The sequence below is a fragment of the Procambarus clarkii genome, chromosome 9, assembly GCF_040958095.1.
Source record: "Procambarus clarkii isolate CNS0578487 chromosome 9, FALCON_Pclarkii_2.0, whole genome shotgun sequence".
NCBI classification, from domain to species: domain Eukaryota; kingdom Metazoa; phylum Arthropoda; class Malacostraca; order Decapoda; family Cambaridae; genus Procambarus; species Procambarus clarkii.
Window position 1 is genome coordinate 16,589,353 of NC_091158.1, and position 26,725 is coordinate 16,616,077.

General features: G+C 44.5%; 2 protein-coding genes across 2 annotated transcripts in view; both read right to left on the bottom strand.

Moving 5' to 3' along the window:
- Positions 1-7,957, bottom strand: part of LOC123766197 (synaptotagmin-5) — an 88,590-nt gene extending 80,633 nt beyond the window's left edge. The window contains exon 1 of the mRNA XM_045755157.2: positions 7,741-7,957. The gene's annotated coding sequence lies outside the window, so the exon portion shown is untranslated. The remainder of the gene's footprint in view (positions 1-7,740) is intronic.
- Positions 7,958-10,099: 2,142 nt separating this feature from the next.
- LOC123766196 (transient receptor potential protein) lies at positions 10,100-26,095 on the bottom strand. The gene is made up of 16 exons (XM_069321187.1): positions 25,989-26,095; positions 24,444-24,588; positions 23,515-23,610; positions 22,060-22,202; positions 21,682-21,883; positions 20,237-20,407; positions 19,887-20,121; positions 19,153-19,305; positions 18,708-18,960; positions 18,258-18,391; positions 17,324-17,447; positions 16,547-16,742; positions 15,965-16,132; positions 15,218-15,363; positions 14,618-14,685; positions 10,100-13,994 (listed from the first exon to the last, which is right to left on the bottom strand). The coding sequence occupies exons 1-16, from the start codon at positions 26,078-26,080 to the stop codon at positions 12,106-12,108; spliced, it is 4,215 nt and encodes a 1,404-aa protein (XP_069177288.1). The 5' UTR covers positions 26,081-26,095; the 3' UTR covers positions 10,100-12,105.
- Between the last annotated feature and the right edge of the window lie 630 nt (positions 26,096-26,725).

Here is a 26,725-nt window from a genome sequence, read left to right on the forward strand (position 1 = left end):
AACTTGAAATAGACTGACGTTAAACAGACTCTTCAGTCTGCAGGGTGACCGTCAATCCTACCTTCAGATGTTTCTTCCAATCTCTAATGGCAATATGTCTGTCAACGCTGCTTGCAACACGGACCATACGTGTTATTAAAAGACTTACTCGCTATATCTTAAAAATATACCACGTGGGCCCCCCCCCCCATTCAAGTGTGTGAAACATGTATAGACACATTCTAACCACGTGGCCCCCCCCCATTCAAGTGTGTGAAACATGTATAGACACATTCTAACCACGTGGCCCAGTAGACGTGTCTGAAACATGTAGATACATTTTCTAACCAACTTGAATCACGTGTCTGAAACAGGTTATTAACATGTTCTGGGCTCAAGAGAGGAGAGGAAGAGGGATTGAGAAAGATAGAGAGATAAAGAGAGGCAGAGAGACTGAGGAAGATAGAGAACAATTAGGAGGGGACGAGAATGGAAAGCATGTTAGGATGAGAAAAGTGACTATGGCAAAATTGATCACAGGAATTAAAGGGAAGAATGAACGAAGAGCAAAATTAATCAATAAGCATTGATGGTGGTATATAAGATGGAGTGTGGTGGTATATATAAGCAATATATGACCACACTCACAATCACCACAACATCAACAATCACCCCCAACCACGACAACTACCCAAGCAACCACCATTCTAGCCACGGGAATACCACATGGACCTCACCTTGAGAACCCTTTACCGGCTATTAAGCAAATTGGTTTCTAATGTTTAGTTAATTATATCCGGGAGGGGGGGTGAGTGAGGGATGAGGGGGGGGTGAGGGATGAGAGGGGAGAGGGATGAGGGGGAAGAGGGATGAGAGGGGGGGGGGGGGTCAGAGGTGATGGAAGGCATTTTACAAGTTCTAAAGTAGGTTGAACGGAGCAAGGAGATCGAGAGGCGAGGTTGGGCAACCGAGAGGGAAAAGACGTGATCCAGGAGCTGGAATCCAACCGCAGCTATGCAGTGACACACGTCCCTCTCCCTCTCCAACATAAAATATATCATTTGCTCGGTGATTAGCAGGTGGTGGTCAGTAAACATGGATTTAGGCGTCTCACGAGTTGGCATGGCAACCGCGTTGGCGGCACCTGTCGCCTCTAGACGCATGTCGCGACAACCCTGCCAGTGCTTAGTTGATTGTCTGAGGGCTTGTGTGTGTGTGTGTGTGTGTGTGTGTGTGTGTGTGTGTGTGTGTGTGTGTGTGTGTGTGTGTGTGTGTGTGTGTGTGTGTGACACCAGAAAGCTTATACACTGCTTCGGACAACTCCATAGTCTTAAAGACATTTAGATGATTTTGATATTTAGAGATACAAGTATCTCAGCTTGATATAACATTAGCGTCCTGGATATAAAGTTACTCCCCACTATCCTCTGGCTCTGCTCGTCCAGGCTGCGACCGACCGCACAGCCCCTGTTGTAATGCTTTCCATGTTGACCAGACCACACACTAGAAGGTGAAGGGACGACGACGTTTCGGTCCGTCCTGGACCATTCACAATCGACTTGAGAATGGTCCAGGACGGACCGAAACGTCGTCGTCCTTTCACCTTCTAGTGCGTGGTCTGGTCAACATACTTTAGCCACGTTATTGTGACTCATCGCCTGCATGCTTTCCGTATCAAGTAATCAATACGGCATTTTCTCTTATACTTAATGAATGTATTTTATAGTATTAAGCAGAGTTTTTGGGGAAAAAAAGTTATGTGTTTTGTGTTCTGTTTGTACTTTACAGTTTCAACTATGCCCTCCCAGCCTGGGTTATTGTGAGACTTATACAGCATACAAATTACAATGAATCTTTCGCACGGAATAATGCAAAATCCTAAACCCCCCCAAAAATCATAAACTAAGGCTTGATGCACAGTTAGCCCTAGATAAAATTATGTATAGTTTTTTGGGTAATGATAATTTAGCGATATATATAATTTAGGGAGGGCTAATTTAATTTAATATCATATGATAAAAGTGAACGAAGCACGTTTCGAATCATAGCTTCGAACATGGTCACGAGCACTATAGGTGGCACACGTTACAATATTAAGTTGTAGGTGTCAACAGCAGGTTAATATAATGTGGTTTTGTGCCATATTTAGCACTAGGTTGGGTATCTTGGTTATGTTTTCAATTGAAATTTCTCTAGGCCTACTCATCTAAATCGCAAATGTTTCCTAAAGGCGAATACGTGCATTTTCTCAAGCGGAGATATATAAATATAAAAAAACTACATCATCTGAAATCTCTCTCTCTCTCTCTCTCTCTCTCTCTCTCTCTCTCTCTCTCTCTCTCTCTCTCTCTCTCTTGTTATGATGAAATTGTGAGTTGACGGTCAAACAACTCGAAATATCGAGACTCGCCACCAACAAACGTTGGGGAATATCCAAGCGGAATCGAATCTCTCATTGAATATGACGAAGGTAATGGAATGATGCAGCTGTGGCGTCCGCACTCTTCCCTCTCTCTCTCTCTCTCTCTCTCTCTCTCTCTCTCTAACAATTTTCCCCCGCATCCTCCAACTCTTCCTCCCCATCTCCGTAACCTCTTCCCCGTCTCCTTACACCTCCCCCCATCGCGTTAACCCACTCCCCATTTCAATTTCAATTCCCCATTTATATAACCCCATAAAACATTGACAACATTCGTCACAAACACAAGGTCACAAACTCATGGAATTAAAACAGGTCAGTTGTGAATCATGCATAAGCTTCCCTTGATCTGTTTTTTCATATGTTTTTTAATGGGAATTCAAAAAGTTTGGGGATTCCTGCGGCCTTCAGATACCTTGTGGTGATTGGCTGGTCGCTATGATTACTTGGGTGACGTCATGGGGATACATCATTGGGATTGGCTTTCGCGCTGGTTATATGACGTCATATGAAATACATCGCAGGGGGTTGGGTGATCGCAACAATGACGTCATAAGAAATACATCACGGGGGTTGGCTGATTGCACAAGTGACGTCAAGAAGTCAACTCGCGGGGGCTTAGTTGACCTACAGCTGATCTCGGAGACGTCACCCGACTACAAAATGCCGTCATGTTTGTAAACACGACGTCACGGTACTTTTGTTTTAGCCAATTTGTCGTTTCTTGGTTCCACCTTCAACAGTCTCACTGTTTAAGAGAATATGTTGCAGTACCAAGTTTACCACATAACATACACCACACAACTTCATATTACCCCACAACATGCACCAAACAGCATACACACCAACATACACCAACACAGCAGCAGCAGCAGGAGCAGCAGCAGTAGCAGCAGCAGGAACAGCAGCAGGAGCAGCAGCAGCAGCAGGAGCAGCAGCAGCAGGCACAATTACCTCCTCAACTCCCTGTGCAGGTGCCTTGCCTTCCTCATCAACAAGGGAACGACCTCGTTAAGACGTCGGCAGTTGCTTCCGTGTCTCCCGCGACGCCCATGTCTGCTTCTTCAGTGATACCGCTTCATGAATTTGGTGTTGGACTCCGGACCTATCACCCCTTCGGAGGGTTATTAAGGTCATACAACTATATCCTGTTTACCAAACAGTTTAGTCAAGACATAAAACATAGTTCAAGACAGAGGTAAACTTTCAGTGTACACAGATACACCGAGAAGCAGAGTATACCTGCTCCACTGTGTGTCTATGAAATCATCTTAGTTCTTCCAAGAACATCACTGTCTCACTAACCTGTCGAACCACTAACCAAGTTAGTGGTTCGTGTGTGTGTGTGTGTGTGTGTGTGTGTGTGTGTGTGTGTGTGTGTGTGTGTGTGTGTGTGTGTGTGTAGAAAGGTGTTCATGGTGTTAGGAATATGACTGATCACACCAGTATTCACAGTCACCAGTAGTCGTGTCCGGGGCATGTCTCCCACTCTTGTGTGTGGGGCAAAGCGTGTATCCAGTTTTGATGCCTGATGCAGTCTTCCTCCGACGTCAACCTCCAGTCTTCCACTGACGTCAACTTCGTGCCTTCCTTCGACGTCAACCTCGAGTCTTCCGCTGACGTCAACGCCGAGCCTTCCTCCGACGTCAATACCATGAACACACTGGGATGACATTAATCTTGCAATATAACATGCGTCAGTGAGACCCGAGTCGAGACCTCTTGGCCTTTGATGAGAAGTAGGAAAGCGCTGATGCTGTAAACGCTGATGCTGCAGGAGGCGCTGATGCTGTAAACGCTGATGCTGCAGGAGGCGCTGATGCTGCAAGAGGGGAACCCGATGCGAATTCTCCCCATTGGTTTTATTGAATTTACATAGCAATCAGTGTATGGTGCAGCCTCTCACCCCCTTCCTCTCTTAGAGCCTTCTTAGAGAGATAGAAGAGGGGGGAGGAGGAGGGAAGGTTGCCTGTGGTCTAGCGGAGAACGTCTTCGAATAACAGCCGTGAGACCTGGGGTCGATTCCCGGCCGGGGGTAGAAACAGTTAAGCAGCGTTTTCGTTCACCTCATGCCTCTTTTTCACGTATCAGTAGATAGATACTGGGGGAGTTAGACAACTATTGTGGGCCTGCATTCTGAGGCTGGTTAGTAGTTGACCTAGTTAGTGGTTGCTAACTAGGACATAGCTGGATCACCTTGACAGTAGCACCCACCCCCCACATGTGTCCCGTGTGGGGGCGAGGAGCCTTCCGAATACACAGTCTCGTCCTCCATCATCTGACACACACACACACACTCGCACACACACACACACATATATACTCACCCTGGGAGAAATCCCTGGAGGGTTGTCTGGGGGACCAATCAGTAACAGTCCGCCTGTGTTCACCCAGCATCAACTGAAAACCTGGGAGTAAAACCAATTCACAGATCGTGTTCCAGGGGAAACACGTGTATTGTAAGGCTATAGAGCTCTCAGCCTGCGACCAGGGGATCAGATTGCCTCTACTCCTGTACCACCCGTGTACATGATAGAGAAGAGAGAAGATTAAAGAGAATGGGGAGAGAGAAAGTGGGGAGAGAAAGAGGAGAATGGGAGGAGGGGGGGGGGAAGGAGACCGATACACAGAGACACAGAGAGACACAGACACTGTGAGCGTGTTATGAGCAAGACAAAAGGGGTTCTCACCTGTGTGGAGCTTCAGTGCACTTGACCTTTCTGAATGAAATGCCACACCGACATTTAACTCTATGATCATTAATCGTCTAGAATAATTTAGTATAATTTCTAACATTTAAAAAAGTATATGTTAATAGTAAAAGGCCTTGGAAAAGGTGTACAGAGCATCGGAAATGGTATACAGGGCATTGGGAAAAGTTGTATAGGACATTAGAAAAGGTACACATGGAATAGGAAAAAGTGCACAGAACATTGGAAAAGTTGTACACGTTTTCCTTAAAATGTACACCCCCCCCCCTCATGAAAGTAGAGATATGACAGGCATACACAAACCCACAAAAGTGAACAAAAAGACCCAAAAGTGCGCACATAAATTTCTTAAAAACAAAAGCGTGAACACTTTCAATCATTCTTATGTAGAAAAGATTTACACAACACGTAATTCCTCTTAAACCTTCGCATCATTTAAATACAATGCTATATGTAAATTCCTAACACGTTCCTTAATCTATGAGGGAACGCACATACATGTGTGTGTGTGTGTGTGTGTGTGTGTGTGTGTGTGTGTGTGTGTGTGTGTGTGTGTGTGTGTGTGTATTTTTTATTTGTGTATTTTTCATTTGTATTTATTATTTGTGTCTGCAGAATCGAGCTAGTAGCTCTTGGACCCCGCCTTTCTAACCAATCTATTTTTCCTCTATTATATCTACTACATAATTTCTCTCTAACACACGCGCGCACACACACACATCCCCAGGAAGCAGCCGCCCGTAGCTGCTGTCTAACTCCTAGGTACCTATTTACTGCTAGGTAACAGGGGCATCAGGGTGAAAGAAACTGTCCATTTGTTTCCGCCTCGGCTGCGAGTCGAACCCGGGCCCTTAGGATTACGACACCCAAGAGCTGTCCATTCAGCCCCGAGTCCCCCACAGCCCCTCTCTCTCTCTCTCTCACACACACACACACACACACACACACACACACACACACACACACACACACAAACACAAAGCTGGAAAAAGTCCAAAGGTATGCCACTAGACTAGTCCCAGAACTAAGAGGCATGAGTTACGAGGAAAGGCTGCGGGAAATGCACCTTACGACACTGGAAGACAGAAGAGTAAGGGGAGACATGATCACAACCTACAAAATCCTCAGAGGAATCGACCGGGTAAACAAGGATAAACTATTCAACACTGGTGGGACGCGAACAAGGGGACACAGGTGGAAACTGAGTACCCACATGAGCCACAGAGACGTTAGAAGGAACTTTTTCAGTGTCAGAGTAGTTAACGGATGGAATGCACTAGGCAGTGATGTGGTGGAGGCTGACTCCATACACAGTTTTAAATGTAGATATGATAGAGCCCAGTAGGCTCAGGAATCTGTACACCAGTTGATTGACAGTTGAGAGGCGGGACCAAAGAGCCAAAGCTCAACCCCCGCAAGCACAAATAGTTGAGTACAAATAGCTGAGTACACACACACAAAGGGGCCAGGCGGGACCAAAGAGACAAAGCTCAACTCCCGGCAAGCACAACTAGCCGAGTACAACTAGGTGAGTACATTCCAGCACACTAGGCAGGAAGGCTCTCGATTCCATTTACAATATTCAGATTCCAGGTTCGATTCCATTTACCCACTCAATGGATCGAGGTCTCCAGGGAATGGTTGATTGGCATCACTGGGATTCCTTAGGAAAACTGTATTGGTAATACTGCTTCTGATATTTTGCAGAGTTGATGGCAGAGTTTGTTTGTTTGCTTGTTTGTTGATTACATTAATTTGACTGTTGCTATTGCTTCGGTTTATGTTGATGTAATTGAAATTATTATTACTCTCATAATTATTACTTGTACTGTTAATATTATAGTTAATATTTAATGCGAAATTGAAGAGATGGGGAATGGGTAGAGGGGAATAGATTAGGGGAGGGGAAAGGAGGGAGGGGGGAACAGAATGGGGAAATACGTAGGGGGGAAGAGAAGAAGTGAGAGTGAGAAGAGGAGTGGTAGATAAGCAATAAAAAGTAGGTGAGAGAGGGAGAGAGAGAGGGCGAGAGAGAGAATATACCTCATAAAGCCATATATTAATCTGTCAACTGTCTTGCCAGTAAGCAATAGCTGCTTGTTGCATTAGATGAGACCCGGGGCACTCAACTGACGTGAAGATTATATATATATATATATATATATATATATATATATATATATATATATATATATATATATATATATATATATATATATATATATATATATATAGTTTGTGAGGGTACCACCTCTGGTGCCAATGTGGGGACCCATAGCCTCGGAGAAGAAAATAAAAAGTATTCAGAGGAGACCTTGTGGTTTCTCACTGAACACTAATATTATCTATATATATATTACTTATGTCAATCATTTCCACAATTTATATGATAAATTTAATTATTTATATAATCTGTTGAAATTATACGAACAATTCAGTTTTTTTTGTAAGGGCATCATACCTTTCGATGATTTCGGGGCTCAACGTCCCCGGGGCCCGGTCCTCGACCAGGCATATATACATTTATTTTGTTTACATAATTATGCAAATATGCTTAACAAAATAATAATAGTGTGACGATAGATAAGCGCATCACTACAAGTAACATACAAGAAGGTTGAACCAACTTACCTATCAGCTCAAACAAGTGCTTCGACACTTGCCCCACGAAATCTTCACAGTTTTGATCGACACGAACGCGCTATCGTGCCAATGTCACATATCACTGCTAATAACAATAGATCACTGCAGCAAAAGGTTAAAAAAATCGGCTTGAAATATTTTAGGGAGATGTGCGTCAAGCGGTGGAGAGCCACAGCCGTGTTGTTGTGCGTCGTCGTCGTCCTGAGCGACTGACGCAGGTGTCGTCTCTGGGCCTCCCACCTCGCCACTGTCGAACGCTGAATCTTATTTACAATTATTTTCCCGATAAAAAAATATATATTTTTACTTATTTTACAATCGATAATTTGTTATAAGGTGTAATTAATGTTTTGGTATTGTTATACAGTCGAAATCCTACTGGGTGATGGGTGAAATATTGATATAAATTTCTAGCTTGCAACTCATCCTACACAGGTGGCACTAGTGATAGACTGTTTATCATTATTCAGAGAAAATGGGTAACGTTAGAGAAAACGTGCACTTGTGTTTTCACCTTCTCTAAGTAATGGAGCTGTCGCTCTTCTGAGAATTTAATGATATTGTCTATTGGTCACTCCATTCCAGTCATCATGTGGAATGGAGCAACACACTCCTACGTTTTCCCGTTTTCAAGAACCGTCTGGATGTGGAGTTTAAATTTTCAACTCGGTATAACATTTATATTTTTATTTTCGAGGAAATGCGCTGTTGCAAGTGGGCAACTTTGCATTTGCAATGATCTTTTCAATAAATAAATACACTTACTCTTCAAAACGCCTATTAATTAACATTTTAACCAGTTTAAAACATAATTCCAGTGCCACAGGGGTGCACATGTGTCCCCTTGTATATAATTGGGGTACCTATTGCATCTGTTCCAGTCAACAACTGCGTACCTAGTTGACAAAGTTGACACGTGTCTGTCAACCGCCAGTGCACCTGTATCAACACCTGCATACGATCGCTTTGGAAAATAATTTACATGGGAGCAGTGTTGCTTGAAACACAGATGGGGAAATGCTTCACCTGGGTAAGGAATCTTATGAAACATCGTTCAACTAGTGGTTGAAAATGCAGTTCATAGTTATTATACAAAATTTAACTCGCCATAAAATTCATGTATATTTGCAATGTGGGTGTAGCTAAAGAATAATACAATATTCTAAATTTAATGGCAATCAAAACGAGACTAATATCCTAAGCTAATATAACGAACTCTTTTTGGGTAAGGAATGTATATAGTTCTATATAGTTAGAAGTATACCCTGCTTCTCTGTGTATATAAACTGTGAGTTTACTTTAGTCCTGAACTATGTTCAGGCACAGTATAGTTGCTGATTGGTCAGAATAAACTGTTGTGGTGGCTTTAATAACCCTTCAGAGGCTGATAGGCCTTGAGCCCCCACCTTAAACTAATACAGTAGGCTAATTAGCATATACAACAAATTGCAAGGGGTAAAAATCTTACAGTTTAGGAAGCAAGTGTTCAGTAGGTATGTTCACATGAACATTTATGTATCTCTCCAGGACTATATGAGTACCTTGAACACATAGACAGATCATCCCGTTCTCTAGAGTTACCACAACCGACAGAAAATAATGTACTAAAACGCACCTAATCTATCCTAATCTAACGTAACACAACTAACTTACGGAACATCTAACATTCATCTAACTTATGGAACATCTAACATTCATCTAACTTATGGAACATCTAACATTCATCTAACTTATGGAACATCTAACATTCATCTAACTTATGGAACATCTAACATTCATCTAACTTATGGAACACAAACACAGAAAATGTTAATGTTTGTGTCCCGCTGTGATCTATAGTACCTCTTTATTTGTCTGTTTTGTATTTTGACGTCAAAATGCTCTCACAATGTACTTTATAAGAGGACGACTTCTATAGATAAACAGTCCACTTTTTTACATTTGAAAGATGTAAATATACAGGTAAAAAAAAAGAAAGCGTTAAAATCCTAATACAACAAGAACGTAGCCTATTTAGGCCTAACAAAATGTATCATGCTCTTAACATAATGCCTATTTGAACTACATTAGGCTTATGATTCCTGTTGTCAGAGACAGGAAGCCTGTGCCTAGTGTGTGACACGAGGACGCAGACCACTGTGCTACATGATCCACATGAAAGGGTAGCTTCTAGGGCAAGAAGCTAACCTTACATATGGACTTAACTTCTCTAGTTAAGTCCATATGTAAGTTAAGCTGCCCTATGTAAGCTTAAGTTCATATGTAAGTTTAGTTAGTTAAGCTTCCAAAGGCTTCCACTGCCTTTGTTTTCATCTATTTATTAATACTTTGATAAGTAAAACACAAATAAAGAGATCCCACTTTATTGACTTCAGACACAGCAGCTATAGTAATGAGGCTTTTACTACCAGTATCCGGGATTCTGGTTAAAGATACTCTAAGAGGTCTTTATGTAATTACAATACAGCAGAAAAGTAGCAGTGATTGTCAGGAATTTAGATTAGTATCTTCAACGAAATTATATATATATAATTTAATAGCTTAATATACAGTGACATGCTTAAGAAAGAATTATTAAACATTGAACTTGGAAACGAACATTTGTTGCAATAAAATGTTCGAATTTAAATCAAGAATACTGTACAGGGAATCCATATGACAAAAGGAGGTGAATATAACTAGCAAGATGTAGGGCTGGGTCAGGTCACAGTCCTTAGAGACGGTGTGGATACCTTGGAGAAACTGTGTATGCACATACGACAATGTAGATGATCATTGGAAACTAGGTATATACATACTTAAAGACAAACACATATATACATAGGGTCTCACACACACACACACGCGCACAAAGAGGAGCACAACAAGAGGCTACAGGATAACCTGGACAGATTGAAGGAATGGTCCAACATATGGCTACTAGAGTTTAACTCGAGCAAGTGCAAAGCGATGAAGATAGGTGTAGGGAGCAGGAGGCCGAACACAAGGTACCAGCTGGAAGAGGCAATCCTTCAGGAGTCAAGACGAGAGAAAGATCTGGGGGTTGATATCACACCAGACCTGTCCCCTGAAGCACAAATCAAAAGGATAACATCAACGGCGTATGCAAGGCTGGCGAACGTAAGAGCTGCCTTCAGAAACTTGTGTAAGGAATAATTCAGAACCTTGTATACCTCATATGTCAGACCAATGCTGGAATATGGGGGCTCCAGCCTGGAGTCCACATCTAGTCAAACACAAAAAGAAGTTAGAAAAGGTTCAGAGGTAATCCACCAGGCTAGTCCCCGAGCTGAGAGGAATGAGCTATGAGGAAAGATTACTGGAACTGAACTTCACGACTCTGGAAGACAGAAGAGTTAAAGGAGACAATATCACTACCTACAAATTTCTCAGAGGAATTCACAGGGTATATGTACCAAAATGAGCCATAGGGACGTTAGAAATAAGGTTTTCAGTGTCAGATTAGTAAACAGATGGAATACATTAGGCAGTGATGTGGTGGAGGCTGACTTCATACAGTTTCAAATGTAGATATAATAGAGCCCAGTAGGCTCAGGAATCTGTACTCCAATAATAAATAAGGATTTAATACACTAATCTTCACATAGATGTATTCTGCGCCTCTGTAGGCATTAAGCAGGTAGGTAACATAAGTAAGCGTCTATCCGGGAATTAAGCAAGTAGGTAATTATCAAAATATGGCGCAAAGGCGGGAAGACTATGTAGCAATCTGTTGCTGGATACTCAAAATGCGCTAAATATCACTCAGGCTGTTAATACGAGAACAAAAAGACATATGACAAGGACATCAAAAGTATCCTATTCACCAAGGATTCTATCGAGAGGCAAGCGACCCGGCTCCTCTGGAGGAAGTGCCAATGTAAGATTGTTAAGAGTAATTGTGATGCCATAATAAGATGTTGGTGGAAACTTCACTGACACTTCGAATTCTCAGAATTGAGGAGGGATTTTCTTGGCGCCTGGAATATGTAAATTAATTGCGAGGATGCCTGGTTGGGGACCGGGCCGTCGGGACGTTGAGCCCCGAAACAAGGGCGGTCATTCCGTTAACACACTGTCCTTCCAAACAGAAGCTAGGAGTGAATTCCATTCACCAGAGCTGTATGGGACTCAACCCATGGACCCTACGCTTGTGAGGCCGAAGTTCTATCGACTGGACTATGAGATATTTTATAGATGATGTACATTTTTGCAATGAGGAGAGCTCAAGAAATGCATTACTCGCCCATTAACCTGTAAGAATTTGCAAAATGTGGCAATGAAATATCAGGAGATATTTGGCAAAGGTAAACTTTGCCCAAATGCACAATGTACAAGAGTTTGTATATTTTTCTACAACCATCCCGTTCTCACTTGGCCTGTTACCTTTGATTTACCTGCAGGGCTTGGCTCGGGAGTCCTTCCTCTTGTTTCGCTAGGTGTCGGGGAAAGGTTATACCGATGTATTTCCAACTCTTCCTTGAACACAGGACTCGTGACCACGGGGTCCTGTGAAACGCTAGTAGGAGAACTCCTGGGTTTGCTTGGTGGTGAAGCAATCGGCTTCTTGGTTGGAGTTTGAACGATCGGTTTTGGCAGAGGCATCTTTTCAGAGCTGTCTGCAAACTGAACCATTTGTTTAGGTAGAGGCTTCTCGTCTGGGCTGTCTGCAAACTGAACCATTTGTTTAGGTAGAGGCTTCTCGTCTGGGCTGTCTGCAAACTGAACCATTTGTTTGGGTGAGGGCTTCTCGGTTGAGCTGGCTGGAATTTGAACGATTTGTTTTGGGTGGAGATCGGCTGAACTGGGCGGAATCCTTGCTGGAAGTCCTGGCCTGTTGGAATCTTCAACTCCTTTGCTGGCTGGAATTTGGATTATTTGTTTGGGTGGAATTTTATCGGTTGAACTGGACGGAATCCTTGCTGGAAGCCCTTGCCTGTTGGAATCTTGGAATCTTGGACTGGCTGAAATTTTGGTTATTTGTTTGGGTGGAATTTTATCGGCTGAACTAGAAGGAGTTTGAATGATCAGTCTGGGCAAAGGTTTGTCGACTGGTGTGCTTTCAAATTTAACTATCTGTTTGGGTGGTGGCTTGGTGCGAGGTGGAGGGAGGAGCTGTGTATCTTGCTGGAAGGCTTTTGGTACTGCTAACTTTCCAGGTGCCCGTCTTGGCGGCGCTGAAGGATCAATGTTTGAAGGGTGAAGGGGAAAGCTGCCTTCTTGGGGCTTAGTAGGATAAATAAGCTTAGAAGCCTGGCTAGCAGGGGAGCTAGAACCCTGACTTAAGAGAGGCTTCAGGTCTTGAGTCATAGGAGGCTTTGAGGCCTGAGTTGTATGAGGCTGCAGGTCTTGAGTCGTAGGAAGTTTTGGGGCCTGAATTGTGGGAGGCTTTGGGGCCTGAGTTGTGGGAGGCTGCATGTCTTGAGTTGTAGGAGGCTTTGGGGCCTGAGTTGTGGGAGGCTGCATGTCTTGAATTGTAGGAGGCTTTGGGGCCTGAATTGTGGGAGGCTCCATGTCTTGAGTTGTGGGAGGTTCGATGTCCTGACTTTTGTCGGCAAGCTTGGAGTCCTGGCCTGTAGAAGGCTTGGATTCTTGGCTTGTGGCAGATTTTGGTGCTGACTTGTCTAGAGTCTTGGAAACTTCGTCAGGCTTTGGCTTAGAGGCTGGAACCAGCTTCGGAGTACTATCCGGACTTGTGACTACTGGAGCTTGAGGAGATGGTGATCTTGATACAAAAGGCTTACCTGCTTTCTGCTCCATCTCCTCAGCCTTCAATTTCAGGTTCGCTGCTCCGGCCTTCTCTTGAGTGACCGCCTTTTTCTCCTTGGCCAGCTCCTTTTCCTTCTCCTTCTTGAGGGTATTGACCTTAAATCTGGCATAGGCGATGCGTGTGGTAGGAGTGTGGACCTCCAGGTTGGGATTGTATTCTGCAATCATTTCCGGATTGAGGGACTTCAAGAGCATTTCGTTCTCGTATTGTATGCGCCTCTTGATGGACGACTGCGACCTCTTGATGCTGGTCTCTGAGGAACCGATCTGATCCCGTCGCATGGAGGCGCGTGAGACCTTGGCGTTCCAATCCTCCTTCTTCTTCTTGCCGATGGCACGGGCCAGCTTCCCGAAGATGTTCGTGGGTTTCTTTTCGCTGGTGAGGATCTCGTTGATGATTCCTTCCACCAGCCCGATGTTGAAGCCCTTCATGAGGCGTCGTTCCATAGCTCGACCCTTCTTGCCAATCACAGCTGAAAGCAAACTCATCGCCTCAGTTCTTGGACCTTAATCAGTTCCCGAGGCAAAAACTTCTAGTCAGTTTAACTAATCACTAATAAATAATGAACATACATTAATTAATAAAGTTTTATGTAATAGCTATGACGGGAGTTGGTTAAGGCATAAATATTGTTTGAAGTCATTTATTTACATTTTTTATTTTTATTTTTAGACTTGACCTCTTGAACGCCGGCCTAAAGTGTTCATAATATACCACACATGATATTACTTACTCTTGCCTTTGTCAGGCATTACTGTTCGTGCAACGTGTACCAACTTACACAAGCAACCAGCCACATTCCTCGTCCTAGCATCCAGCCACATCTCTTTTCCCAACAACAAGCCACAGCTCTTGTCTGTGAATGTGGCAACCAGCCACAGTCCCTGTCCTAGAAGCAAGCCACATTTAGCGTCCTAACAGCCAGCCATCTATTTTGTCCAAGCACCTAGCCACATCTCCCGTCGAAGCATCAAGCCACATCTCTTGTCCTAAGACCCAACCATATCTCTTATCTCAGTAACCAGCCATATCACATACTATGAGGACCGAGCTCTCATATCACAAGAACAAATAGATATTTTAGCATATACTCACAGGCTTCCTCAGCGCTGACCATTGACGTGTTCATTCCGTTGTTCTTCAGAATGTCAATCAATTCATATCTGCAATATAAGAAAATGATGTAAATAGAACCAGCTGGAGTTTAAATATCACCAGCTGGAAGAACTTCTGAGAAGAACGTCTCAAAGAGTGTCTCCAGCGTGTCCCGTCGCCTGTCATTTATGTATTTAAACAACTACTTATAAATGCTATATGAGACATGGTAGTTAAATATTGTTCAACTGAAATACTGATATATTTCAACGAAAATGAAAGGCAGCTTGACAGCCAGATATGTCAGCCAACTGGACAGCCAAGCCAACCATTAAACCAGCCATATAGTCAACCAATTATCCAACCATCTAGTCAACAAGCCAGCAAACCAGGTCGTCAATCACACAACCATCCAGCTATAAACAGCCAATCAACCAGCCAGTCAGCCATCCAAACAGTCAATCAACCAGCCAGTCAGCCATCCAAACAGTCAAGCAAGCAAGCAAGTAAGCAACCAACCAACCAGCCAACCATCCAACCAACCAGCCAACCAGCCAACCAGCCACCCAACCATCCAGAATCCGTCCCTAGAGAACCTACCTGAAGGTGGATATGTCCTGCTTGACTTCATTGATGTCGTCCTCATTGACGCCTCTCTCGTCCGCCTTCCTCTGCTGCTCGGTGATGTAGCGACGGACGAGCAGCCGCATCACGTTCATATGTCGCTGTTCCGCTATCTTCTTGGACTGTGGGAGGAAGTAGCAGTCACGCAGGAGACCGGACCTCAACACGCAAGTAACAGCTAAAAACCGGAACTCAACACGCAAGTAACAGCTAGAAACCGGATCTCAACACTCAAGTAACAGTTAAAAACCGGAACTCAACACGCAAGTAACAGTTAAAAACCGGACCTCAACACGCAAGTAACAGTTAAAAACCGGACCTCAACACGCAAGTAACAGTTAAAAACCAGATCTCAACACACAAGTAACAATTAAAAACCGGAACTCAACACGCAAGTAACAGCTAGAGACCAGGCCGTAACAGCCAGAGGCATTTAAACGAGGTATAACGAATGTTTACCTTCGACATAAGAATAATTAAAAATACAATATTAACGTTAATAATAATAATAATAATAATAATAATAATAATAATAATAATAATAATAATAATATATTTTAAAATACAAGCAAATTGATATAATTAGGTAGATAATATATAAGTAGGGAGATAGGGAGATTGAAAGAGAGAGAGAGAGAGAGAGAGAGAGAGAGAGAGAGAGAGAGAGAGAGAGAGAGAGAGAGAGAGAGAGAGAGAGAGAGAGAGAGAGAGAGAGACCCTCACCTTGACCTTGAAGGACCTCCTGAGCTTCACCTGACCCAGGCCCATCAGCTTGAGGACGCTCTTGGGGGAAGGGATGACGTTGAAGGGCGGAGGCACGGTGCCGCCGCCCTCGAAGTAACTCAGCCACAGCTTCGTCCTGGCGAACTTCCACTCAGCGTCGGAGCGTTCCTGTTGTAGGTCGTCATCACAGTAGGTAAGCATTAAACTTTATGTCCTCCTCGGAAATATGGGAAATTATTAGCACATATAATTGGATTTGCAGGCGATGAGTCACAGTAACGTGGCCAAAGTATGTTGACCAGACCACACACTAGAAGGTGAAGAGACGACGACGTTTCGGTCCGTCCTGGACCATTCTCAAGTCGATTGTGACTTGAGAATGGTCCAGGACGGACCGAAACGTCGTCGTCCCATCACCTTCTAGTGTGTGGTCTGGTCAATATAATTGGATTTGTTGTCCATGCTGTTTTGCTAATTCCTTCGTGTCTTCCTGTATTTTTTTTATCTATCTGTTTGAAAAAGGAAGCGAATGAATAACAGGATAGCAATTAAGAGTACAACGTAGAAACAGAAAGTACCCACCGAAATGATGTTATAGGAGTTTGACATCATAGCAATAAGGAGATTGAGTAGGACGATAACATTGATCACCGAGTACGACCCAAACATCAACAACGCCCAGAACCTGGTGAAGCTTCCCACGCCAGTCAGATCGAACGAGTCCAAATCCACGAGCCCGAACGAGGCCCAGAAGAGCGACTGTGACGTCTCAAATAAGCTGTACAGATTAGACAAAATAAGTAACGGTTTTACTCAATTATTATTTACTCAATTATTTGTGGCTAAACTTCTCTCGATTAAGTAAATACTTTTATTCACACAACTTCCTCACGAACTATATGTTGCTGGATTTGTTCTTTTATCGTTATTTTCTCCCGCCCCTCTAGACCTCTGACGATGCTAAATTGCTTTGGCGGAACACCTTATTAAGAGGGTAAAAATGAACGTTGGAGAATTCGTCTTTTAACTTTGGAAGTAAAGAAAAAAATAGAAATATAGAAAAGATTCCTGCCAGGAACATTGATATACTCCTTTGTGTCCCATTTAATAACACACTCACACACCCATTCACACACACACACACATGAATGAAACGACTACTACTACAACGACTACTACTACTACAACATCTACAATAACAACAAGCCCCACGCCTATTACAACCACTACGGAAGCTACCACCCCTGACCCGACACACACACACACACACACACACACACGCACGCACACACACACACACACACACACACACACACACACACACACACACACACACACACACACACACGAACCACTAACTTTGTCCACCGTCGCCAGATAAAACAGGCTTGGCTCTCCTTGTCCCGGTCCGGGAGACCTCCCGGCAGATGGTAGCATCGCTTCATCTCCAGCTCAGCGTAGTACCACATCAGCTGGTTCATACCTGCGACAAGTACCACCAGTACCACCATTACAATCATACGAAAAAGTCTCGCTAAACTGGTTGTTAATGGCGTTTTATTCAGGTAAGAGATGTGTGTACCTTTAAAAAAGAGTTTAATTAAGGTAAGAGGAGTACACTTTTAATACAGCTGTATTAAGGTATGAAATGTATACCTTTTCCAGAGTTGTATTAAGGAAAGCGACGTGTGACCCTTTTTAGGGAAAATTACGAGCCAGGTGGTAATGAAGGAACAAAATATATACATTTTCCACCAGCTCAAAAGTTTACACAACTCGAGAACCGAAATTATGCCATGAAGATATTAAAGTAAACAATGGGACTGTGGAGGGAGGAAAGGGAGAAAGGTGAAGGAATAGAGGTGAAGGAATAGAGGTGAAGAGAGGAAAGAGAAGGAGGGAGAGAGAGAGAGAGAGAGAGAGAGAGAGAGAGAGAGAGAGAGAGAGAGAGAGAGAGAGAGAGAGAGAGAGAGAGAGAGAGAGAGAGAGAGAGAGAGAGAGAGAGAGAGAGAGAGAGAGAGAGAGAGAGAGAGAGAGAGAGAGAGAGAGAGAGAGAGAGAGAGAGAGAAAGAGAGAGATATGAAGGAAGAACAGGAGGATGCAGGAAGAAAGGTGAAGAAAGAGAGATAAAGGGAGAACGAAATATAATAGAGATATGACCATCACTCACTTACGGGCTCACCATAGCCTGTGCTACATAGATATTTTGGCCATCACTACGGGCTCACTATAGCCAATGCTACACGGACACTTCGTTCTGAGTAACTAAATCTAAAACAACAACATCACTCACCACAGCCGAAGGCGAAGAGGACGAGGGTGTACAGGAAGAAGAACTTGAGAATATCGAAGATCATGCGGCCGAGGGAGATCTGCAGTGGCCCCAAGTGCGGGTTCACGCTGAAGATGTGCACCAGCTTCAGGAAGCTGTGGATGAGAGGGATGTGTTAGTGGGTGGAGGATAAGAGTGTGTCTTGAATACATCAGGTGCGTAGACATTTTGTGGTAGAGACTCATTAACTGTATGAAGAGTGTGTTGTGGCAAGCCAACACAGAGAACAAATATTGTGCTTGGGTCGTAGCAGTGACCATATTAGATATTTTGATACACTGACAAAACCCAGCGTTTGGCAGTGTCAGGGAAATGGCAGAATATGTTAAATCAGAAATGAATCTGACACGATACTGTACGAGCCATAGCAACTCGGTCAGTATAGCCCCTCACATGTATCCTCATTCGCACCTTAAGATCATGGCCGCGCCGAAACAGCCCTCAGAGATGAGGAGCGGATCGAAGGGATGCCAAGTCTCCCGCGGGTAGTAGGGCCAAATGCCGGCCCAGAGGTCCCTCTGCACGAGAATCCAGGAGGTGGTCCTCATCAGGATCCACGTCATGAAGAACATGTTGGTTATGTAGTCGATGATGTTCCACAGGTCCTGCACGTACTCCAGTAAACCATCGCCCCACAACGACTTCATCTCGGCCCATATCAAGCCTGCCAAAATGGGTCAAGACTATTAAAGACTATTATATTTACTCAGGCCAGGTTATTGCGATCTTTCCTTATTGAAGGGAGGAGGCATAGTTATCATAGTTTGCTAATTACCATAATACATATGAATCCCATGTAAGGGATGGGGGGTGGGGTGAGGGGGGAATACATATGTGAGAGTCTCATGTGACTTACTGAAGACGTACATAATGATAGCCAGTTCAACGATGCCTGGAAGAGAGCCTCTCTCCTTCAGCTTCCAGTCTTCTAAAAGGGATCGAAGCCAGGGGTTACCGAACCATTCAATGAATAGATACTCGATCCTCTGAGACGCCAGGGCCAGCAGCACTAGAGAGAGGGGGGGGGAGGAAGGGAGGAGGGGTAAGAAAACACATTTTGCAAATTAGGTTTTGGTGGCAAGAGGGAGCTGCTCCTGTCTAAGATCAGACGTCACAAATTACTTGGGTGTTCACTTACGACACCTGTGGATCTTTCCTCGATCTTGGCGGCGATCTAAGTGTGTATTTATTAAACCTAGGCCGCCATGAATGAGGAAAGATGCACAGGCTTCGTAAGTGAACACATAAGTGATATGGAGAATCTTGATCCACTTCCGGACAGTCACACCTGAGATATTACTCTAGAAACTGATAACATTTTCTAGATTTATTGCAAGAAGAACATTAATAGTTAAAACGTGGTAATAACTTGAATTTGTTTCTAAAAAAATCATTTCTTAATATGCAGACAATTTATCTTTGAAAACATTACGTATGTAACCCCCATCTCCTTCTTACTTAACACCTCTCTCTTTCTCTCTCTCTCTCTCTCTCTCTCTCTCTCTCTCTCTCTCTCTCTCTCTCTCTCTCTCTCTCTCTCTCTCTCTCTCTCTCTCTCTCTCTCTCTCTCTCTCTCTCTCCCCAACTCACTTAAGAAAAACATGTAGGAGGCACAATGGGTGATGAACTTAACGAAAGGCTTCTTGACGAAGTTCCCCTTCTCGGATTTCGGGAAGAAGATGTAGGCGAAGGAGAGGATGGGGAACATGCAAGCCAGCTTGGCCACCTCTATGCACTGCCCCATCATGTCCTTGCGACGGAATCCGGGCAGTCCGTCGTACCAGATGGCGCCCAGGAGCTGCTGCACGTTCGGGTGCGTGACGAACTGGCGGTAAAATGTGCATTTCTGTAGATTAGCGTTGATATGGGAGGTAGGATTAGTCAGGCTGTATGTTTGGGGAAGAATAATAGCTCTCGCTTCCACACACACACACACATACCGATTTTTGAGAGAACTTGATGGCCATTTTGAGTCTTTCCAAGGAATTGACCTCTCCCTCTTCCCACACGAGGCCCTCGGGGTCATAGTTGAGCATTATGGAAAGTTCAGACCTTGTCCTCGTCTGATCCAACAGCTCAGACGCGAACTTCATCACTTTCCTGCGAAGCTCCTGACAGCAAAGAGAGAAAGATGGGAAATGAGAGCTAGAAAGGAAGCAATAGAGAGAGAAAAAAAAGCACATATGAAAATGAGAACACGAGAGACGAGGTGAGAGCGAAAGACTGATGAGAACGCAAGAGAGAGCAAAAGAGGAAACTAAGACCAGAGAGGAATTACGCTAATATTATTATAATTAGTACAATCATTATGCAGATATCACTTTGAGCAATCAAATACTTGTTGTAATGACTGACATTAACAGACATAGGTCTAAGAAAAGATAACAGGACGAGAAAGGGGGGAAAGACGATGAGGGGGGGGGGGGGGAGGGCAATTGTGGATATCGTAGGGAGGGAAAGTGTTAAGGGGAGAGTTTTGAGATGGGTGGTGGCCATGACTATGGAGATATCTTAGGAAGAAGCCACGAGGATCGTGTGGATCACAACGAACCCGTGAATTCAAAAAGGATGATGTTACAGTGACATATGACATATATATATATATATATATATATATATATATATATATATATATATATATATATATATATATATATATATATATATATATATATATATATATATATATCAAGATACTTTTTGGTCATGTGTTATAAAGTTCCACAGCAAATACACAATTAATATCCACATCGTCGTAAAGCAAAAAAATTTCCTTTCTCGTTACGTTCGTTGGATTACATTCAATTATTATTTTTATTATTATTATTATTATTATTATTATTATTATTATTATTATTATGATTATTATTATTATTATTAATGCTACTTTCGTGACTGCTACTATTCCTACTATTTCTCATACTATTAATTATTACTACTACTACGACTAACCCTGTTAGGAATCATCCACACTGCAACAATTATTACTTGAAGACATATTATGGCTACTCTCCTTAACACTACTATTGTTGCTACTTCTATTACTACCACCACCACTAAAACCACTATTACAACTACTGATATTTTAAAAACTACAATTCCTATTTTTACTACCCTTATAAATCCTACATCTGTTACCCCCCCCCCACTCCTACTTTTAGTACTACCACCACACTAACAATTACTACTACGACTACTACTACCACCTCAACCACCATTAACCCTACTACCACCACACCTACAATTACTACTACGACTACTACTACCACCTCAACCACCATTAACCCTACTACCACCACACCTACAATCACTACAACATCTACATCTACTACTACTACTACTACTGCCATTACAATCACCATGACTACGTCTACACGCCGCGTACATTATACTCCGTCTTGAACTCGTGTTCCATGCCCTGCAGGCGGCCCAGCTCGCCGGAGAGCTCAAAGGATGTGCGGATGGGGTCCTTGGAGGAGAGGGCGATGAGAGACGGAGACGCCAGGGCCTTGTAGGCGTTGATACGGGAGAGGGAGTGCCTCAGGGAGTCCTCCTCGGTAGATATAAGGCACTCGTCACAGCCACATCTGCAACAGGGCCGGGGGCGGCCGTCGGGTGATGGTTGAGAGTGGGTTAAAACAGTGTAATGGTATATTAATTACAGTAATGTTGTAGCGATTAGCTTAAGTGGTAATAGCACTATTATTATTGTTATTGTTTTGATTATTGAAGCGACAGCTGCTCCGGAGGGCTGAAACCTCACCTGATATCGTGAGGCATCGGGAGCGTGGCGCCGCGGTCGAGGAGGAGCTTGAGGATCTCGTAGTGGTTGTGGTGAGCTGCGAGAATGAGCGGAGTTATGTCCTTGGTGAAGCTGGCCGTCTCCTTAGGTATACACTCCCAGCTCTGTGGCAGATAGGCAGGTAGGTAGGTAGTGAGTCAGGCAGGCAGGTAGTGAGGCAGGCAGGTAGTGAGGCAGGCAGGTAGTGAGGCAGGCAGGTAGTGAGGCAGGCAGGCAGGTAGTGAGGCAGGCAGGTAGTGAGGCAGGCAGGTAGTGAGGCAGGCAGGTAGTGAGGCAGGCAGGTAGTGAAGCAGGCAGGCAGGTAGTGAGGCAGGCAGGTAGTGAGGCAGGCAGGTAGTGAGGCAGGCAGGTAGTGAGGCAGGCAGGTAGTGAGGCAGGCAGGTAGTGAAGCAGGCAGGCAGGTAGTGAGGCAGGCAGGTAGTGAGGCAGGCAGGTAGTGAGGCAGGCAGGTAGTGAGGCAGGCAGGTAGTGAGGCAGGCAGGTAGTGAGGCAGGCAGGTAGTGAAGCAGGCAGGCAGGTAGTGAGGCAGGCAGGTAGTGAGGCAGGCAGGTAGTGAGGCAGGCAGGCAGGTAGTGAGGCAGGCAGGTAGTGAGGCAGGCAGGTAGTGAGGCAGGCAGGTAGTGAGGCAGGCAGGTAGTGAGGCAGGCAGGTAGTGAGGCAGGCAGGCAGGTAGTGAGGCAGGCAGGTAGTGAGGCAGGCAGGCAGGTAGTGAGGCAGGCAGGTAGTGAGGCAGGCAGGTAGTGAGGCAGGCAGGTAGTGAGGCAGGCAGGTATAACATGCAAGGTTGGCGGGGACGTAGGGGAGGGCGGGGGAAAAAATCCAAACCAAAAAAAAGGATGAAATGAAATGCGTCACATAAGGGACCAGGAGGATGCAAAGGTGTTGCAGTGGCCCCGGAGGACAGAGGAGGGTGTTACAGAGGTGAGCAAGACATAGTTACCATGAAACACTTGGTAGGACGTAGTGCAAACCTTCACTTGCTCACAATCACTCGTTCCCGACACACTCACTCATAAATACAAGCACTTGACATCAATTACATTCATACTGCTGGTGAAACACAGCCGGATTCTTATACTTCAAAGGAGAACGCATTTGGTATTACAAAATCTCCAAATAATGTTGTAACAGGTTTGGGAAATGCCTCAAATTATGGAATCGAAACGCCTCCTCGCGGTACATCTTGGGGAGGCTCGAACACCAGAGTGTTCTGGTGTTCAAATGTAAATTATAACGTGAACATATTTATAACAAAAAGAAAGAGTTACTTATCTTTCTCTTTCTCTTCTCTCTCTCTCTCTCTTCTCTCTCTCTCTCTCTCTCTCTCTCTCTCTCTCTCTCTCTCTCTCTCTCTCTCTCTCTCTCTCTCTCTCTCTCTCTCTCTCTCTCTCTCTCTCTCTGTATATATGTACTCACATATGGCTGGCCTTTCTTATGGTTTTTCTCCTCCCAGGTGAGTAGCATCTCGACTCCTTCTACGTACTCCTCCGAGATGGCATTGAGGAGTGAGTCCTGTAAAAGGAGGACTTGGGTCAGAAAGAATCCCTGCGAATGGCAGGAGCTTGCCCACCCCTTCCCCAGCCCTCAGCTTGCCCACCCCTTCCCCTCCCCCAGTTTGCCCACCCCTTCCCCTTCCTCAGCATGCCCACGTCTTCCCACCCACAATCTCCTCACCCCACCCTTCCACAACCTGCTGCCCCTCCCCATTCACAACCTGCACACCTTTCCCCTCCCGGAATGACATTCGGGTTCATTCTTGACTCTTGGGCAGGACAGAAATGGATGGGCGCGTTTCCTATCATCCAATGCACCTGTTTACCTAGCAGGAAATAGGTACCCAGGGGTGCGTTAGCTTGTTGTGGGGTTGCATCTTGGGGAGGGTCAGAAGTTCGACCTTGGGGGACCTCGTAATAAGGCTAACATTATATATATATATATATACACTGGTTGTCTGTCCCTCCGACACATTGAATTTTTATGAATTAACCTGCCACCCGCAACCTGCCCACCCCAATCTGCCCACGCCAGTCTGCCCACCCCAAACCTGCCCACCTCTCGCCTCCCACAACCTACCCACCCCCTTTCCCACCTCTCGCCTCCCACAACCTACCCACCCCCTTTCCCACCTCTCGCCTCCCACAACCTACCCACCCCCTTCCCCACCTCTCGCCTCCCACAACCTACCCACCCCCTTCCCCACCTCTCGCCTCCCACAACCTACCCACCCCCTTTCCCACCTCTCGCCTCCCACAACCTACCCACCCCCTTCCCCACCTCCCGCCTCCCACAACCTACCCACCCCCTTTCCCACCGAGCCCCACACAATCGCACCCCCCCCCCATCACCTTGGGCTTGACGTTGAAGCTGAGCAACAGGTCCATCAGGTCGAGGTTCTCGTTCTCGATGGCGATGGCGAGGGATGAGCGTCCCAGCGGGTCCGTACAGTTGATGTCCAGCTCCTGAGGCTTGTCCTTGAACGTCTCCAGGTGCCTGCAACAGGTTGCAAGCACCTCAGAGCAGCCTCTCACATACGTCTACGTCTGGCCTCTTAACTACGTTACTACAACCTTTCGCTTATGTCTCTATAAAGACTCACAGCCCTCACCTTCGCCACTACAACTTATCACTTTCGTCACTTCAATTTCTCACCTTCGTCACTACAAAAGTTGAATGCAGGTAAATACTCTGCTTCACTACAACGTTTCGTGCATGTCACTCCAACATTGCACGCTCGCCACACCTTACACAACACACTTTAGGAAATGTCTGTTTTAATGGTTTTCCCTGAACTATCGTTCAAGGGTTCGTAGCATCCCAGATGGAAGACGAACAACGGTGAAGCACACTAACACAATCAGCAACACTATCTTCTTGTCAAATCCTTCTGAAGATTTTCCTCCGCTAGGAGATTAGACTCGCCATTGCAGGAGCAAGATCAGAGGACTGAGTGAAATTGAAATTTATTTCATTATTGTCACCACCATTAGCACATTCTCAACCACCACCAGCATAACCTCATCACCACCGACACCACCTCCATCACACTCTCACCACCACCACCAACACACTCTCACCACCAACACACCACCACCAAAACACTCAACACCACCGCACCACCAACACACACTCACCAACACACTCTCACCACCACCACCACCAAAACACTCAACACCACCGACACCACCTCCATCACACTCTCACCACCACCACCAACACACTCTCACCAACACACTCCCACCACCACCAAAACACTCACCAACACCGCACCACCACCACACTCTCACCAAAACTGAAAGGTACATATGTTTACAACAAGAGTGATACCAGAGCTAAGAGGGTTAAGCTATGAGGATAGGCTAATGGCACTTAATCTCACAACCCTAGAGAACAGAAGAAACATAGGGGGGACGTGACAACAACATACAAGGTACTGAGGAGGGGGGGAGGACTAGACAAGGTGGACAAGGTCCTTTCTCTTCAACGTAGAAAGGAAACGTAGATGAGCCGAGAATATATAAGTAAATTATCACATTCATTACGGATGGTTAACAAGTGAACTACACTGAGGGAAGAAGTTGTGGAAGCCACCTCTGTTCACAACTTTAAAGCCAGAGTCGATAAAGAATTCGAACGTCATAAAAGTTAAAGTGTAAGGCAAGGCTAGATAGCAGGCGGGGGCATAGAGAGCTTGACCACACTCCCATTTAGACACAGATAGGTATGTAGTAGTAGTAGTAGGCATCCATCAGTCTCAGGAGACTATGGAATTTGCGTTCTGGTTGTCAGCCTGGAGTGGCCTCTCCATTGCGCAAAGCCTGGGTAGGTTGATGTGGAGGAGAAGCTGTTACCCATGCAGCATACCCATGGAATGTACTCAAGACCACACCCACCTCCTGGTCGAAGCCACATCACCCCTCTGGACAAAGAGAAGAAACTTCCTCTCAGCGTGGGTGAGTACTATGTCCGCCGGAGACTCCACCATATCCAGCGACGCGTCTGAATACTGAAATACAACAGTTGAAATTAACTGCTTGTCCTCCGTCCAATCCTGTTAGTTTAATGTTTACATTATCAGCCAACAACACTGCCAGAAATGTTGAATAATTGGCTTATCAAATGAACAAATTATAAAGATTATTTCACTATTTAAGTGCGACGCCTTCTAAACTACCTCGTTCTAATGAACTACTTAGTAATCAGTTGTTGTATATATGAAAACGGGGAGGAGAAAATGTCATATACAGAGACAATCCTTGGAAAAGTTCTCAAACTACTAGACAGGTACGGACAAACTATAATGTTTTATTATAGAATACAAGATTTATTTAACTTTCTGTGAACTTTGATCAATTTTCGGCGTCAATAGATATTGTTTTTATCATTAATAATTCCGAAGCTTGAGCTTAATTCCTGACTTGTATTAATCGACTTTTATTGTATTAACAAAAGCATTCAAAATATGAAAATAAATTACGACTGTTGTTGTTTTATTTGTCATCTATTTGTATATAACTGAAGTTGTATTGACGGGCCCAAATAATTTACGAATAATTATAAATGTAAAAGAATAATATTTATTTGTTGCAATATAGCAACAACCTGGTTGATATTAAGACAAAGAACAAAA